This window comes from Leptosomus discolor, chromosome 6 (assembly GCF_034619465.1).
Source record: "Leptosomus discolor isolate bLepDis1 chromosome 6, bLepDis1.hap2, whole genome shotgun sequence".
In the NCBI taxonomy this organism is placed as follows: domain Eukaryota; kingdom Metazoa; phylum Chordata; class Aves; order Leptosomiformes; family Leptosomidae; genus Leptosomus; species Leptosomus discolor.
The window spans coordinates 44339711-44354730 of NC_141396.1; the positions used below are offsets into that span (position 1 = coordinate 44339711).

Sequence of the window (15020 nt, forward strand, 5' to 3'; positions counted from 1 at the left end):
AGGATTTCAGGGTGCTGAAAAGTCATTACAGTGACTCAATAGTTAAAGAGTTTTAGGAATGTCTGGGTTTGACCTAACCCTCCCTTCCCATTCCCTCACAACTTCCACAAAGAGTCCCTTTCTGACTGAATATTTTGAGAATAATTGATCTCCTGCCAGCGCAGAATTGTTTTGCAAAATTGGAAATGGATCAGAGCAACCTTTCGTGATTTATGCAATTTATACAAAGGGCTGGTATTTCGCTTTTGGAAGTACACTTGCCATCATAAACATGTTTGGACTGAAAAAGCTCAAGTCCTTTCACCTTTACTAAGCTTCCAGGAGAGCTAGTTTCAAAGACAGTTAGGCTTTAAGCTTTCACTCACTATAATCAAATGCTTTTGCCATCTGGCTTTATAATGCTCCGTCTTCATATGCCTTAATTTTCAAGGGTTGGATTCTTTTGTCACAAGCCAGAATATCCCTAAAGATGTTATGAACCCTCCTGTTTCATTCTGCTACTTCTAAGTCTCTCTTTATAAAGCATTTTGCTTAGGACTATCTAGTAACAATGCATTTATGGCAGCTCTAGAGCTGATTCTGAAGAAAAACAGGATTAGTTATGTTGTGAGAATTCATAAGGAGACAGGTGAGAGTAGTACTGCTTTAGTGGCCACCAAGCAGGATTCCTGAAGTCTTCACACTGCTAACATTTTGGGTCAAGGATGATGTGGAAACAGGGCTTTAGATTCAAAGGGAGGAGTGTGAGGGGCTGCAGTCTAATACCTCCACACTCAGACCTTTCCGTTGCTTATGTTTATGACCATATGCAAACCACAAAGATTTTCTCCTAGGTTGGTACACAATGTTACTGTCTCTTGTGTTCAGTCCTCCTTTTCTTCTCCAAACTCATGGCTTTTTATGCTCTTTCCCCCGCACTGCATCCCAATCATCCACAAGATTCTTGTCCACTTCTGTCCGTATCTTGAGAATTTGCTTCTGCCATGAGACTAACCAGGAAACCACTCAGCAGGTATCTAAATCCGCTGGGTTTTTTTGGTACAAGAAATTATCTGCCTTAACTCAGAATTTATCTAGTGCTTCAGCCCATTATTGCCTCCCACCATCCTGTTATGAAAACTTCATTCCTCAAAAATGTTTTCAATTACTCTTACTTTTTAGGAGTTTCATTTAGTAGGATAGAATAAAAACTACAAAACCTTTTGGCCCTCTTCTCTGTGTCCTTCCCAGAAAATTTTATAGTACCCCCTTCAGACTTCTAGTTCACAGTAGTTCTACAGAGAAGGATCCTCATCAGGCAGGTTCCTGCTCCCACTAGGTCCATCACCTGGAGTTCATTTCTCAATGGTTTCCAGCTCCTTGTAATCCCAAAGAGTCTCTCTCTGGGACTGTCACGACCATGACAGCAGATGACTGTATGAGACATCTGGTCTCACATTCACTTTCAAAAGCTCTATGACTGATCTGAAGCTAACCCTATGATCCAAACAAGCTTATTCTAGTCCCAATCTCCTATTATATGAGCCATTTGGTTCTTTTATCAAGGGTCGGAGAGGAACTGCTTCAGGATCATAAGAGGCCAGAAAAACACCCCTCTACAGAGAGTCTGAAGAGTGAAATACTTATCTTTCATAGGACAAACCTTGACTTAGTAGGGATTTTGAAAGCACTAAGGAGATTTGCTTTGGCTTCTTTGCAAAGCCCCAGGTCCAATATGAAATGCAAACAGTGGCAGTTTTCAATTAAAGGCTGCTGTTTATTCCTCATATATGTTCATGCTGTTGACTGCTTCAATGTTATTAGTACAGCTTTTTATCTAGGTATAAAAGCTTGGGTTATTTATTTTTAGTTAAATAGTATAGCATTTATGAATTTATGAGCAGTGCTAGAATTCCTCTGCAAGGGCATCCATGGCCAAGCATTCCTGGGTTCAACACTTCTGGGATTGCCCTGAACTGTTTTGTCATGAAATAGGACAAGTGATGACAATTGTGAAATGGGTAGCACTTTTTTTTATCTCCAAACCTATGTTTAATTTTTATCTGCTGTCCATCATCAGTCATTATTCAGTTCCACTTTTTTTAAAAACAAGGCTCCCAGCATTCCATCTAACATATAGTATGACTTATGAGTAGCTGTCTTAGGAAAATGTTTAGAATGACATTAATAACTTGAAGGAAAACTTGATTCCAACCACATTTTCATGAATATAAATCATGATATAAACTGATAAGACAACCCTTATGCACTCAAGATGAGAATCAGGCTAAAGAAGCTGTCATTTACTATACATATCTTAAGTAGAAAGAATACTAAAAGAGAAACAAACAGATTACATCATGGATAGGGATTCTCTTCTCATTATACTAGTGCAACTAAATTGAGTCACTCATTTTCTTTACAGTACATGAAATAAAAAACACAGGCTCTAGCATCATTAATCTTTAAGAACAGCAAATTCTTATGTTTTCAGAAGCTCAGTTCTGCTGCTTATTGCACCAACAATTTCCTGTCCAAGTAAGCAATTTGGCTTACACGCTGCTTATTTGGACACATTCTGCTAATTGAATAGATTTTCACTTGCTCCCCTTTAAAACTCAATTAGATAAAAAAAATCAGTAAATGCATCTGGTTTTCCCTTACATTTGCGCCAGCCACCATGGGGTTCCCAAGATCACAAACCACCATTCTAGTTTCATTTTCCATCTTGTAATCACAGCTCAACACACGCAGTGCCTGTAACAAAAGGACACCAATATGGAGGTCAGAGATCACAGTGAAATGTATCCAGTTGGGAAAGTGATGCCTTTGTAACCATGACATTTCTTTTGATTTCAGACACCTGCTCAGTGCACTATCAAAACACTTAATTATTGTCAGACAATACAGGAAACCTGATGCCAGGGAAAAACAAACAGGAAAGTTCCTCAGTACCTTAAGAGCCATGATGAGATCACTCTATTTCTAGCTTTAACATACTACTTTGTTGTTGTGAACCATTCCTATGGCTGTAATGACTCAACAGAGAAAAAAAAAAAAAAAAAAAGAGTAGGCAAAAGTGGGTGAGGAGAACAGACCTCACATTAATTGCAGTGGCTCTATTATCCATCACTAGAAGTCTCTATAGGAAATTTCTGGCATTAGCAGAACTTTATTATGGACCAAGGCTAGAACCTTCTTTTCTAACCTATGGCAAAGTACTAGAACACTGAATATATTTCTGTAAAAACATAAACTGTTACCTGTGTTTATAATTTAGCAACAAAGAAGATAGGTTTTCACATTATCAGAAATTAAGGTTTTCGTTGTTTACAGCAGTATGGAAAATTTAACTGTTTCTCCAGCAACTACTCATTCCAAGTCCAGTTTGTACCTAACATTTCCCAGGCAATTTTGTTCGATAACTTTAAGGATACACTCATATAATTTCCCTCTAAAGCTATTAATGTAAAACATACTCTACATTTTGGGATTTTTTTTAACCCTCTAGTCTTTATTACTAGTTGTTATCATCTGTGAACAAAAGTGATCATATAAAAGGAAGAACAGCTATAGAACAGTGGAAGATAGGAGATACAGAGTAAGACAAAGCAAAAGCAACAATATTTTTTTTTTCTGTTTTCCTCTGTGGCATATTCAATAAAAGAAAATACTTCCACATACGCGCAGATGTAAGCCAGCTTTGTAAAAGCAGGATGCAGCTAGTTGTTGCTCTAAGGCTCTCCCATTACCCTTCCTCTCATTTGTGATTCTCACAGATTAAGTAATACATGCAAGGTCATGCTCTTTATATAAAAAGACTTGGGAAATTTCCAGACCACTGGTTAGCAATTCATCCCTATCTGTAAAAGCCAGCATGGACCTGCTGACCTTACAATTTCCTGAGATTAAAAGAAAAGACGGGGCATATCCTAAAAGGAGCCCACGTGAAGCATACCCTCGGTACACACCTCATTGCATACTGACACTTTTACAATTTGCTGGGGGGAAACCAAGTTTGTCACACAGCATGTGCAGTGCACTAATCACCTTTCCAAGCCTCTCAAGGGTTCGAGTAGGGGGTTTTACACTCTTTCTAGCTCGTTAATTAGAGGTGGGAAGCAACACACGGGAAAAGAGAGGGTGTTAACACTGCTGAAACCAAACTTGTCTAGGAAACTGTTCATTTTAGCTTGATGCATGGGTTCATAGTTTTGATTTTGTTTGGTGGGGTGTGTGTTCGAAATTGAGGTCTAAATGTTAGAAAATATTCATCCATGTTTGATATTGGGCAGTTTATTAATGCTGCATCACAGACCAAATCAGCCCTTATCACACATTTTTTCACTCCCTCAAAGGCTGAGCAAATACAGGAGTTCTGCAAGTAGGTTTTCTCCAATTTGTAGGCTATGCTCTTAGGCTGAAAACGATTAATGGCACAGAATTTATATGACCAGCATCACGAAAGTTAATTTGTGCACCATAAAGATATGACAAATGGTCAGCTGTGGTAGAATTTCGCCAATACTAAGATTTATTGCCTTTGTTCTTTCACTGATCACTGTTTTGAGGTGGTTAAGTACAAAACAGGAAAATTAAAAGCAGGCAGGAATCAAGCAAAAGCAGACATACACTCAGTATTGTCAGCATCACCGAGTTCATATGTAACTCAGCCAGATGGAAGGTTTTGCCAAAAATCCCTTCTACCTGCCACTGGTAGCAATTTATATTTTTATACCACACATGGTCTTTTTGGCAATCCTGAGTAGAAGCAAAAGCCCAACAATTAACACATGTGCTCCCAGGGTGAATTTTAACTAGAAAATGATTGGGTGCTTTAAGTAATCCAGGCAGCCTACAAACTTGAAACTCTTTCTGGTGGTCTTAGTGATGAATTACTAACTGATGCCAGAATGGTTAAGCACAACAGGCTGCAGAGTAAAACACCTCCTCTCTTTCCTTGATCAACACCTTCCAATTTTATCTTCTAAGGAAAAGTGAATGGATTAGGTATCAGACACCAGCATCTAGCTTTTCATCTAGCTGATGTATGAAGAACTATTTTTCCTAGGCTCAAATCACATCTCATCTAGGCAGCCACCATGTACTTATTCTAAGAATTTTCAGGTAAGACAAGAAGGTTCCAGGTCTTTTTCCTATTTTAAGAGTGTGTCACGCTTTAGTTCAGAAAGGCAAGGGGATCATGGCTCAGAGCTTATCCACTGCAATATAAATCTGGTTGCAATCTGCAACAACTCTGCAGCTTCCAACCTGAGCAGAGACATTTATGCCAAAATACATAATGCTTTTGGTGTGGAACAAATAGCTATTAGGGCTTTGTATCTACCTGATTTATTTCTTCTAATTATTCCATGGGAACCTGAGTTCCAGTCATTGCTACAAAGGCATGATTGAGCTAGTCAGTATGTTCACTCTTTCACTGGGCAAAGGATTAGCACAGTGTTCAGGTAATGGCTTGGGTTCAAACACACAATCATGCTATTGCAGTGTAAGAATGGACCATATAGCAAGTGTTTGGATCTACTGCTGGCCATTGAAACGTGACGTAATATAGTGTGGTTATACTTTTTGCATTGCAGCTAATTCCAGTAACTCCACACCTAATGCATATAGACAGCTACTACAAGCCAGTGGGTTTCCAGTAAGTAGTAAAGCTGTGGTAATTTACTCATTTACCTAGTCACTGGACCTTCTAAGTGTTTCCACAATACAACTAACGAGTAACACACTTCATTTCATTGTAAGTCATTGTATTTCATTAATCAGCTTTTGACTGAAGGAAGTATCAGCATGTGCAAGAGTCAATGAAACTTCAAAATCACATTCTCGACCTCAGACTTCAAGATCACGTGCATTTGCCTGGCTCTCCACTTGCACATGCATCATACACACCTCTGCAACATGCTACTCTTTTGATACGGTTGCACAGTCTCACAATATGCTACAGAATCAGGCCTGAGATAACAAGATAAAGACAACTGAAGCAGGTCAAACATTGTCTTCCATAATGCTGAAGGGAAGAGGTAGGAGGCAAGTGAATTTTCAATTAACTTGTAGACTTTAACACTTCCCAAGTGCAATTCAAATTATATAGAATAACCCAATAAACTGTTACCTGTTGGACAGAAAGCACTTAAGGGATAAATTTGTTTCTCTATTAAATAGACTAAATCCAGAGTAGCCCCACAATAAAGTAGCCTAATATCCTCTTTGAAATGATGGCAGCATAACAGAATTATTTGATTCTAAAGATTTTTCAGTTTCATCAGAAATGTATCAAGTGAATTATTCAGCTCATTATATTTCATTTATTCTGCTCTCAGTCTACCTGTTTTGCTGGCTCTGAGGTGAATGTTATCTGTACCTTAATACAAGGAATTCTGCAGTTTGGAGAAAAACAACTGACAGCAAAATGTTAATTTTTCATCTACGGTCCATGCCTCAAAGTACCAACAGACCAAGAGACCTATTTTCTATGTACCTCAGTGTTTAGTGCATACCAGTGTAGTAGTTTCTTCTGTTCTCATCAAGCCATTTGAATGGCTGCAATTTAAGCCCTATAGGTTGAATTAATTGAGTAGCTCTTTAATTTATGCTATGACCCCTAGGAATTTGTTCATCCTGGTAAGATATAAAAAACTGCTAATTCTTGTTTTGAGTGGTCAAATTACTTAATTTGTACACTTAGACAGAATTAAATGAGAACAGAACAGGAAGGATATAAAATAATGTCTGAGTTTAAATACGTATTTTTCCATTCTAAACCTCCCTTTTAAATTACAAAGATTGTTTTTCCTTCTTTGTCATTTTCACAGCAGTTTTAGGCAACTGTATAGAAAAGCAATCCATACAAGAGCCAACCTCCAGTGTAGTTAAGTGCCAGAAAATTTTAGCTTTGTCTTTTTGAAAAAAAATTAAAATATCAATTTCTTTTCCAAATGCAGTTAGAAGTGAATTTTTTAGTTTATTTCATGGAACCATATAATCATGAAGACCATAGTTTAAAAAAAAATACATTTACAGTTTAAAAACAACAGAATCGACTTGCTTTCAGTACCATATGTAATCCTTGCAATGCAGAAAGGAAGACACTAAGAATGATGTTGACAGTAGGGCTAATGTTTTGATCCTTCTCAGAAAGAATATGGCATGTATTTGAATGGAATAAGTATGAAAAGTAAGAGACTATGAAATAAGTTACATGTTGTAGTGAAGTAAGTAAATGCAGGCAAAACAAAGGCAATTCTACTATCAATCCGAAAGGATTCAGAATTGGATTTGTCAAAAGTGTATTTTGTCTTCTACAAAAACTGAAGAAAATGAAAAAGTTGCATTACATTTCTCAGGCTTTAAAAAATTTGTTTTCAAAAGAAAAAGAACATTGACACTCTTTCCCAACCCATTCTAGATTTCCTTATTCCTCCAAAGCACCAGAATCTCCCACCTCTTTCTCCTCTCCTTTCTCCATAAGCCTACCCTCCTGGCACTACAAAACTCATTTTTTCCTAAAATAATGAAAAGCCCTGAGTGAGTTCTGTTCAGTCCAAATGATAGATACGTGCTAGTACATGCTGCAGGTTTTGGAATAAATGCCTCCTCTGATGACATCCTTGGTAACGGCCAAAAGAATAACCAAAAATTCCTGAATAGCAGCAAAGGGAAAATATAACCATGTGTAGTACATTAAAGAGAACTTAAGTTTTATAGATCACAGTCCAAAAAACCAGAGGTTATGCTAAGAGAACAAAAGAAATAGACAACAGAAAGAGGCTGGTATCTTCACTTATTTGTTTTGTGTACAAAGACATGCTTCTCAGAATTGTGGTTGCACAGAATTTCCATATTCTCATCTTCGGTGACATCATTGATTCTTGTAATTTTTTTCAAACCAGGTTAAAAGCCCATTAATAAAGACACAAACAGAAGCAGAATAAGGAAATACCTTGTAAGTTACTTTCCACTTCCTTAAAATAATTTGCCTTTAGAAAGAAAATTAACTTGCTTTCTCCCACTCTCACCCTTGAGGCCCTTCTGAACATTCCAGGCACTGACAGAAAAAAGCAAACTCATGTTGCAACAGCTTGGGAGATTTATGTGCAGATGAGGCGATTCAGACCTGCTTTCCAACAGAGAACACATGAACGCTCTGCTTGTTCACAGGATTGTGTTTCATTTTTGTTCTTAAAAACCAAACATCTGAAAAGGAAACACTGTCTGTTCAGTACAGCTCAGCAGGACTTCAGTCAACATTAGTCCTTCTGTGAACACTGGCACATTTTACATTATAACTGGTTTTTTGGCCTATCCGTAAGATAAAACAATTGACCACAAAGGAAATCAACTTTGTCAAGTTTAGTTAATGTTCAACTATTCAGGATATCAGAGACCGGGATGCCCTTAATGATGGTAAAACACTGGTGTGCTGGGAGCATAAGACAGCAGCATCCAAGTGTCTGGGGTTCAGCAGGGCTCAACTCTGACAGAGCTGGTACCACGGGATCCCAGGTTGGAAGCACTCAGGGGATTCTGCACCATCACTCCTTGCTAATGGTAGGGTTTACTCATTCAAACCCTAAATAATGTGAATACCTCTAGCCCTAGGAGAATGTAACAGTATTTGCGTGGTATTATAACTAAGTTAATAGCAAGGACCTGGAGCTGAGGTGGCTCTGAACAGAAGGGTCCTGTCCTTCCAGTCTTCTGGTGACATGGCTAATCTTTAGCCTGGACTGTGTGAGCAAGGATAGTTGAGAGTCAATGGAATCTCCCTTCCTAAGAGGCACTTTTCTACTTGCTGCTTTCAGCTAGTATAGCCTGCATAGGTTAACCTTGCTCTCAGTTCTTCTGCTTTATTATCACCAAGGTTTTGATTTTCATTTACCTTGTTGTTGCGTTCAACCCCAGTGTAATCTGCTTCAGGTGGAATCTTTATATGTAGCTCAGCTTCATATGCTCCTTCTCCATCATTCCTTGGATTTATTATGAGCATGACACAGTTTTCTTCTCCAATTATTAGCTGATCTTTATCCCTACATAGAACATACTACTTGTCAGGAGTTAAAACACACACAATTACAATTTACATATGAATAAAGCAGAACATTTTGCTCTCAGCATCTGTTCTGGAAAATAGTCCGTGAACACAGAATAAAACATTCTCCACTAAAAATGACCCCATGGAAAAGTATGCCAGCATGTCGGTAGGAAAGAGGTCAAGAGAAAACACCACCATGGACAATCAAAGTGGACTACCACAGAACTTGAAAGCTACTGAGCCTGACTACTTTCTAAGCAGAAAGAAGTATTTAGTGAAGGAAATACTTGCCACAGGGGTCCCATCAGCATTGTTTTCTGGAGGGCACAAAGGTGATGGGATTCCAGTTTCCCCTCACGCCCATTGTAAAATGAACAATGACAGAAGATCCCCTGAGACCTGCAATGGCACTGTGCCCTTTCCTCTCACAGCTATGTACTGATTTTGGTGGCACAGAGATTTGACACCTCAGACCACTGTCAAAGGTTCCCCACTTGTCCTGCTTGGCACATTTCTCCCTCTATAGGAGGAACTGTTGCCATGTTTTGAAATCCTATTCTGAGCTTCATTTACTTCTCTGTATACTGAGTTCAGGAGAATTTAGTCCCAAGTTCAAAGTCACTGGCACACTGAAATAAACAAATTTAACATCTCCTTTGAACAACAATTTGTATTATCTCTTGGCATTCATAGAACTAGAATCACTCTTAACACACACTTACGAACTGCATTTTCTATGATAAACATTAAACATCATGAATGTGACAGATACATTTTCAAGTGTATATTTCTCCAATTCTTGGTTTTCTAGATTGAATGGATGCACAAATTAAAAACTGGAAATCAGGAAAGAATGAGTAGCTATAGCAAACAACAGGACGGTGTTCTACATATTCTGTCAAAACAGTTAGAAGTGTCTGCATTTTGTTATATACAGTATAATATATTTTATTTAACTTACGGCACAGCAGAAAGCTGCAAGTCAGGAATGCACAAGTTGTCCTCTCCACAGTCAACCAGAATGTAAGCCTGTATTGTTGCAAAATAAAAAAGTTACTGTTAGTAAGTGATTCCAAATCACTTCATGAAATATCACTAACCTAAGTGTCTTAAATATCTTTAGCACTGCCCTAGCAAATTAATCTTTTTCTCCTTTCTGTAAGTTCCTTTCCACTTGAGTAGTTGGGAGACTGTCAACTACACCTGTAGCAGAACAATATCATCTTTCAGGCTCTTTCCCACACTAAGTTGGCTTTCATATTCTAGAATGCAATCAAAACTATGAACACAAAAAAGTTTTGGAAATGCTTTAAAGGCCTGCCTAGTTCTCTATTTATATTCAATTTACATCTTGAATTAATTAAATCCTTGCTGTGTAATTTCTGGTCATGATACTCTGCTTTAAGGAAGATGATACACACAGTATTTGTAAATGATTTCACTTTTATATACAGAAGATATGGCATGCAAAATTCATACCTGTTCTGTTACTGAGGTTTTCTGGTAATAGTTCAGTATTGGCTTCACAGTCAAGCCATCTTCAAAATTCAATTCATCCAAATTATAACTCAAGTTTATATTGATGGGAGATAATTTATCTCTAAATTCTGTTTCATCCTGTGAGTGACAATCACATAATAAAACCCACTGGTTTAATATAATTATTTCAGATTAGTATGGTATGGCAACAGATTCAGACTTTAGTCTTTATTGAAGGTAAAGATATGGTTCTTTGACAGCTGCTGGCCAAATTCTGGCTGTATGTAATGCCACTAGGAAAGTGAAATGACTCACCAGTAACTGGAATGCCCAGAACACATTGCCTCCACAGCCCCACAGCTGAAGAAGCTGGCTGAGCTGAGTGGACTTAGAATTTTTTCAAAGCATTAGCTTAAAATGAAGCTGTTTAAGACACACACACACAGAACCAACTCCTATCAGCTACTTTCAGAATGGAGGTAGGGGGTGTGTGGATTTGTGGAGGTAATATTGTCAGTTTGTTCCATAAAGAAGAATTTATATGGATTAGCAATAGTAGAACTCCACCACCTTTATTGCGTAGATACTTCCTTACACACTTCAAGACTTCTCCATTTCACCTCCCACTCTGTTTCTAGGACCAGCCTTGGAATCTGCTTCAATAGCATGAGGTAATTCCAGCTGTAAGTGAGTAACTAATAACCCTTCCTCGTTCACAACTTCTGTTCCACAGTTTTCATTTTTCTACAAATATTTTAAAATGTCTTAAAGATATTTTTTAATATACGAATTTTAGGCCAATGCTGCTGGTGACACTCCTGTAAAAGAGTTGTTGGAAACTGAACTGGCATGACATGTTTATTTCATTATCCCACTGTGAATACCATAGGGAGGGCAATCTTGCATTTTTGTATTGGGAGATGCAGTATTTAATCAGAATTTCCAGAAGAGTATAAAATGAGTGTACTTGTGCACAGAGGAACTGTACAATCTGCAAAGGAAGTCTTTCTTTTATACTTACACTGACAAAAAGATTTACATAGGAAATTTTGCCCAGGTAGAAGAAAGTTCTGGACACACAGATGAGGCCTTTCTTAGCTCACATTTCCGTAATTTTGGGATCTAAGAACAATGGGAACTGTTATTCCTTCTCCAGTGGCTCCTTTATTATCTTTAAATCCCTGATACTCCTCAAATAATGGTAACAGTCCAAAATATTTTAAACAACTTACTCTGAGATAAACAAGAAAGTCCTGGCAACGGAGCTGCTTCTGTCTTTCTATTGAAATGGAGAAGTAATGATGTGCCTGATGGTAATCAAAGAAGAGGGTCCTCTTAACAGCTCCTTTCTGTTTCAATGAATCTAATTGCAATTCACCTTTCAGCACTAAAGGATAAAGCACAATATTTATTTAACATTGAAAAAAGTACACAGTTCATTATAGTACTCTAACAAAGTCTTCCAAGTCAAATTAATCCATGCTTTAAATGCTTGTCTGTTTAGCAGCACACTAGTTTTTGATCCAAAGTATGGAGTACATGTTAATTTATGCTTTCTAATTTCATTTACAGGTCGTACATATACGGGACTTCTGCCCCTTGACTTTTTTTAATCCTTATTTTTTCAAAATAGAACATTCTCCAACAGGGTACATTCTTGATTTTATTTGGAAAATGGCTTAAACTTAATCAAAAATCCTTCAAGTGAATAATAAAAGCTTTGTGTGAGATAGATAGATATATATATGTGTGTATATATATATACACACACACACACGTATCTTTTAAACTGTATTTTCTTGCCTTAGGAGCATCTCACTCCTAGGTACTTCAAGGTACAAGAAAAAAAAACACACTGAAATTGAGTGGCCGAGACTGAATTATAGGAAGATAAAGCATTTCTTACCTATCTCATCTGAAATACTTTGACCTTCAAAGTCTGCGCAGACTCTTACAGTAAAGCTACATATAAAAAAGCAGACATAATTATTAGCAGGAGGAGAGCTGACCTGGGAATCAGCAGTTCCCAAATCATACGTTCTACGTTTTCTTTTCCTTTTCTTGAAAAGATATTCACAGAGGTCTGTATTTAGCTACCTATGATATTCCCTAAGTTAGCAAGTCCCCTAGGCTCCACTAATAATCAATAAGACAGAGTCCGAATATCTTCCTGGGAAAGGCATGGAACAGACTCTGTCCCACTAATTCTTGAGACAGCCTACAGAGACCATCCTTTAATACTATTGGCAAAGTTGCGTTCCTTATGTTGAGCTTCAGCCAACCACCTCTGTATGAGGCTTTCTGCAGAAGTCCTTTCTGGTTTGTCATGGTCAAATAAGAAAAATCCTTGAGCACATAATCAACACTCAAGCTCTGTTCTGGCAAATCAAAACACACAGGATGCCAATGTGTCCCCCTGGCATTACTGTAAGACTTTCATGATTTCAGGAGACTATAATTCATTCCAAACAGACCAAGTGGATTGTTCAATTTTTGTGGCACAAAACTAACCAGAATGTATTTCATTTAATTTGCTAAGTTTTGCAGAAGTTGGCAGGTACATGACCTAAATCAAAGCACAGAGAAACTGATTATTCATACTCATTATTTAGTATGCTAATGCAACACATTCTACGCAATGCAACACATTAAATGTTAATTGTTTTTCATTTGCCTGTTCATAGTGTATAGCAAGCTTTTTTGAGCCTAGCAATATTCACATCACAATTATAAATATGTTACAGAAACATCACCTCAGCCGTAATTAGTTATTTCTCATAAGAAACATCTATTTCCGTTTCTCTAAGTCAGTCAATAGACTTGCAGTTACACTGAACAACTGACAGGACAGGCCTTTTATAGTTTTATTCTAACCAGACTTACTATAAAAATTAATGTAAAAAACCTAAAAATTATAAATGCTTATAGAAAAGTTTCCCTTCATATGCAAGCTGTGCAAGCTATATAAATATTTAACTGAACCACATTTTTAGAAAGCTTTCACAGCTTACTCTGGATGGCTAGGGCAACAGTTATAATGATCCTTGTTGATGCTAGTAGCAGGGCATACTCGCCCAATGAGTGACAAACCAAGAAATCTGTCACTGGAAAGATACTCTTGATTTTTGCTGTCACAGCCCACAAGGACTTAGTTCTCCACACCATTATTCCCAAAGAAGTCCCACATAACAAAACAAAATTGCTCAGGTGAAAGATTCGGGACTTCTGAAAACTTGCAAGTGTCCCTGACTACCAGTCATTCTTAAAGAGTATTTTCATGGCTTCAGAAAACGTTTTGTTTTGTATATAGAAGACTCAGGCAAACAGAGATTGTAGGTCAGCACTGGAAGATGTGAAATCAGCTTGGGTTAAACAAAACCGTATTTGAATTAACCATTGCTCTTAATGTCCTCACTACTGTTATAGTATATACTAACTTCTCCATGCAGTGGATTCAAAACCAGTAACATAACCTTTAAAATAACCTGTAATCACATTCTAATTGCATGTTTGCTTCCTCTGACAAATGTAATGAAACTGTACCACATCTGGGATTCATGTCACTCATGATCTTATTAAACACTTTCCTCTTGGGTAAAAAAATTGCCTTAGGCTATTAAACTCTGCTTAACTGTAGCCTTCAAATGACATTACAGTCCCTGCAGAAATTGCAAATTACAATTATGAGTTAACACACGAAGAACTGATTATTTCCCAACACACAAGGACAAGAACAATAAAAATGAGAAAAGCTTGTGTAATTGCATAAATGCAATTTAGACATCAGGCTCCACAGGCCACTCTTACATGTCCTGCAAGAGTGTATTTTCTCAAATGTGAACTCATGAACTGCCATCATGTATTAAACTCCCACTTTGGAGATCTCACATAACTTTTTGCACTGTCATGTTTAAAAAAAGGTTGAGTAAAAAAATCCAGCTTGAAATGCTTTACTTGTTAAACAGCACAATTTTGATGTATGTTTAATTTACTGTAATGACTAGAGTAATTCATCATACACATTTGATAACCAAAGTCATGCTCTTGAGCATTACAGTAAAAGCAAAGATTCAATCCTTCCACTCCAGACAGAGCATGTCAAAAAGAGAATGGCAGTACAAAAAAGCAAAAATTTGGAGTTTATAGGTCTCCCAGACTCTGGCCATGCAAGAGGCAAGACTATGGGTTTAGCAGAATTCTGACATACATTTGTGATTTTACAGATATTTAGTTCAGAAATAGTTCTAAAGACATCATATATTTCCATCACGAACCCAGACAAATTTAGATATGCTCATCACTTTGACAAGAAGATGCTGTGGAAATGTTGAGGGATGTGAGAAAAAACAAAAGAACAGCAGAGGGAAAGACAGACCACAAAAGAAGACAGGAGTCTAAAGGATTTATTAGATTTGAGATCTGACTCCTAGGCACAGTAAGAAATAAAATAGCTGAGCTTTCAAGCTTGCTTGTAGGCACAACTAAACAAAACAATTAACAATGAATG

General features: G+C 37.4%; 1 protein-coding gene across 1 annotated transcript in view; it reads right to left on the reverse strand.

Annotated features, from left to right (window-relative positions):
• Positions 1–15020, reverse strand: part of ITGA8 (integrin subunit alpha 8) — a 111804-nt gene that overhangs the window by 45403 nt on the left and 51381 nt on the right. The window contains exons 16-21 of the mRNA XM_086466502.1: positions 12420–12475; positions 11746–11900; positions 10514–10651; positions 9996–10063; positions 8882–9029; positions 2644–2736 (exon numbers count right to left, since the gene is read on the reverse strand). Coding sequence (XP_086322628.1) covers positions 2644–2736; positions 8882–9029; positions 9996–10063; positions 10514–10651; positions 11746–11900; positions 12420–12475 — 658 coding nt within the window. The remainder of the gene's footprint in view (positions 1–2643; positions 2737–8881; positions 9030–9995; positions 10064–10513; positions 10652–11745; positions 11901–12419; positions 12476–15020) is intronic.